At 38.8% G+C, this 3,617-nt stretch overlaps 1 protein-coding gene across 2 annotated transcripts; it reads left to right on the forward strand.

Moving 5' to 3' along the window:
* The first annotated feature begins 302 nt into the window (after window positions 1–302).
* Window positions 303–3,364, forward strand: LOC140791775 (uncharacterized). Of its 2 annotated transcripts, none has more exons than XM_073142421.1 (2): window positions 303–778; window positions 930–3,364. In XM_073142421.1, the coding sequence occupies exon 2, from the start codon at window positions 977–979 to the stop codon at window positions 2,345–2,347; it is 1,371 nt and encodes a 456-aa protein (XP_072998522.1). In that variant the 5' UTR covers window positions 303–778; window positions 930–976; the 3' UTR covers window positions 2,348–3,364. The 2 variants fall into 2 exon arrangements, with proteins under 2 accessions (XP_072998522.1, XP_072998523.1); XM_073142422.1 differs by having other exon boundaries at window positions 310–778; window positions 988–3,364.
* The last annotated feature ends 253 nt before the right edge of the window (window positions 3,365–3,617 follow it).

The raw sequence follows: 3,617 nt of genomic DNA on the forward strand, positions 1-3,617 counted from the left end.
AACTTTTAGCGGGTTGGGATCCAAGAATAGTAGACTTGGATTTAGGAGCGTGAAGGTTAAAGTTACACGAACAAGAGATCCAAATAACGGCAAATAAATTGCCGGCACTGATTCAAGGTTAGATCTAACCTTGGTGAAAGTAATTTGAAATCTGATTTTACCAAGGTTAGACATCAATTTGTCAATTACCGCCATTGATGTCCATGATTTAAGTCAGTGGAGGATAAGAAATATAATTTAAGACTGCGAAGCGCTATTAAAAACCTTTCATAATATAACCAGCCACTAATTGGCTTGCGAAATTTTATAATAGCAAAGAATCCTTTTTGAGGGCCACGTCAAGGCACCCTGATTTCCATTCCATTTTGTCAAGAGATAGCCTCGGGATATCTTACTCCCGGGATAATGTAATATTTTGAAGCCGTTTTGGCAGTTTTCTTTTTTCAAAAACCCAGAAAACCCCTAACATAGCCACCATCGAAATCCCAAAATCACCATCTGCCATCTTCGACTCCTCCACCGTCGTCACCTTTCCGGCTCTCTCCGCCGTCACCAATTTGCGCCTCTTCCCTCCTCGAGCTCGCCGTCACCAAGCTCCGCCGCCATCGCCTCTCCGCCCTCACCAAGCTCCGCCGGCATCGCCTCTCCGCCGTCGCGAAGTTACGCCTCGTCCCTCCTCTATCCGCCCACCACTTGTTTGATGTATTGCCGCTTCAAGAGAATAACCCAGATCTCTTGATTGGAGAACAACTGAATCTGTTAGGCAGAAAAATAAGAGGTACCTCCTTCCTTCATGCTATGTATTTCTCGGGCATGAAATTGTTGGGTTTAAGATATGCATATGCTATTATTACTATTTTAACTGCATTGGTCTTAGTGGTTGCTGCAACTGAGGCTTAATTGATGTTCTTCTGCTTGAATTCTTGCAGATTCAGATGTCCTTATTTATCTTCAGCTCCTATGCTTTTATTAAGTTATGATTTGCAGATTTTCGACCCAACTGATGAATATCTGCATAGCTTCTCTATGTAAAGCAAAGAATTTGGAGAAGGCCGAGGCCATCGTAGTTGATGGAATACGGCTTGGTTATCTTCCTGATGTTGTAACATACAATACATTGATTTCTGCATACTGCCGTTTCATCGGATTAGACGAAGGTTATGCGATTACGTATAGGATGAGAGAAGCAGGTGTTAAACCAGATGTCATTACTTACAACACTTTGATGGCTGGGGCTGCTCAATTTCGCTTGCCGTTGCGCTCCCTGGAACTTTTTGAAGAAATGCTGCAGATTGGGTTAGCTCCTGATTCATGGACTTATAACACCTTGATGCACTGTCTATTCAAGTCGGGGTATCCAGAGGATGCATATAAGATTTTCTTAGATATGACGTCGAAAAATGTCGACCCTTCTTCAGCTACCTATAACACTTTGATCAATGGTTTGTGCAAGTCTGGGAAGGTAACAAATGCACTGAGACTCTTCAGGAGCTTGCAGAAGATGGATTTTCCTGTGGGGCTGGTGACATATAATACAATTATTGATGGGCTCTGTAAATCTGGTAAACTAAGTGAAGCAAGAAGGATCCTTAAAGAGCTTGGAGAAACAGGTCATGTCCCGAATACCATAACATATACAACAGTTATGAATTGTTGCTTCAGATATGGTAAATTCGAGCAAGGTTTTGATACTTTTTATACAATGATGAAAAGAGGATACACGTCAGATGTTTTCCCTTATTGTACAGTAATCAGTGCTTTAGTCAAAAGAGGTAGATTTGACGAAGCTAATGCTTGTTCAGAATTAATGATGAAAAATGGCATTGGTCTCGACAAAGCATGTTACAACACTCTACTTTATCTTCTTTGCAGAGAAGGTAAGTTAGACATTGCATTCTGCTTGTTGACTGAGATTGAAGAAGGTGGCCTTGAGAGCGACGAATACACATTCTCTGTTTTAATTGATGGCTTGTGTAAAATGGGCTATATTGATTCTGCCCAAAAGCAACTACATTTAATGGAGATGAAGGGTTTGCAGTCAAACTTGGTAGCTTACAATTGCTTAATTGATGGGCTCTGTAAGTTTAGCAATGCAGATTCAGCTATAAAGCTGTTCAATAATATTGACTCCAGGGATTCGTTTACATATACATCATTAGTGCACGGTTTATGCAAGGAGGGTAGGTTCCGCTTAGCATCCAAGTTCTTGCTGTCTTGCTTACATGAGGGCACTGATGTGCTTACATCTGCAAAACGTGCAGTTATTTCTGGCCTTCGAAGTTCTGGGTTCAAAAGAGATGTAAGGAAACTCCGCTCAGCAATAAGTGTGGCTCGGCTTTTGCATTAGTTTGTTGACTGCAGGAACAATAGAATCTATCAAATCTGAAAAGAAGCCTTTTAAGGCTGTGGTAATGGCTTTATGCCTTGACATTCAAGAATATTTACAACACCTATCAGCCTATCCTCTGTTGCACAATTTCCTGGACAGCTTGATTGAACTCTCAGCGAAAGAGAGAACATAAGATATATATAGAGCCAGATTGATACTTAACTTATGTTTAGCCTATGCAACAGCTCTGTGACAACGTTTACAAGGAGTAGACTAGAAGAATTTGGGTACTTGTGAGGCATGATTTTGTTATTCTATGTTCGTGTTCATTTTGCATACTAAAAGTGCTGCAAATTCATTTAATGTAAGGCAATAAAACCAGCAATCCCTTTGACCATGCTAAACTGACCAAGCAAATCTTTAATGCTCTTATTCATCACAAGTGAATGCAATCTAATCATAGATGTTGATGCATGGCAGTGGGCAATCATAACAAATGAAACTTTTTCTTGCATAATCTTTCAGCTAAATCTAATATCCAGAAGTAAGATACTGTTACCAATCCTATGAATCTCTACATAGGAGATTGACGTAAGCAGTTGTTTCATCAGTTACTTCTGTTCAGAGGCTTAGATGGCCAATCTATCTACTGCACTGTTCACATATACAAAAGGCTCATGAATGGTTGATACAGCTTGATTTGCTTCAGAAATAGATACCAATCTGGTGCATAACATGGCAGAGTAGAACACCTTGTAGCAGTTTCGTGAGGAATACTATTATTGATTCTGCAAGTTCTTACTTTTGATTCATCTTTCTTCTGAGAAGCATGAATCCTGTCTCTTCCTCTGTCGCAGGTTTGCAGCAATGTTTGTTTACTAGCTTTAGTTTTTTGCAACAACTTGCAGACTAGTTTAGCAAGTTATAGATCAGCAACTATAAGTTATTTAGCATTAATAATATACAGAGAGGCCATTTTTGTTTTCTTCAATTGTTTATTTTTTTAATATTAATGAAGGATTGCTTTTCTTATCACATACTTTTATTTGCTGCACCTAATCAATTTCACAATGTCAACAATTTCTTTTGAATTTGACATAAGCTATTGCTACTTGCCTTGTTTGCAGCTGTCATGACTTTTTGAATTTGACATAAGCTATTGCTACTTGCCTATTGCTAACTTAACAAATTTCATGGAATGTGCAAATGTATTCACATTATAAACTACAATATATTTTTTTTACTAACAAATATATCATCTTAACCTTATCTTAATACTTATTAAGAA

This window comes from Typha latifolia, chromosome 7 (assembly GCF_019914945.1).
Source record: "Typha latifolia isolate L0001 chromosome 7, TyphaL0001v2, whole genome shotgun sequence".
NCBI lineage: Eukaryota > Viridiplantae > Streptophyta > Magnoliopsida > Poales > Typhaceae > Typha > Typha latifolia.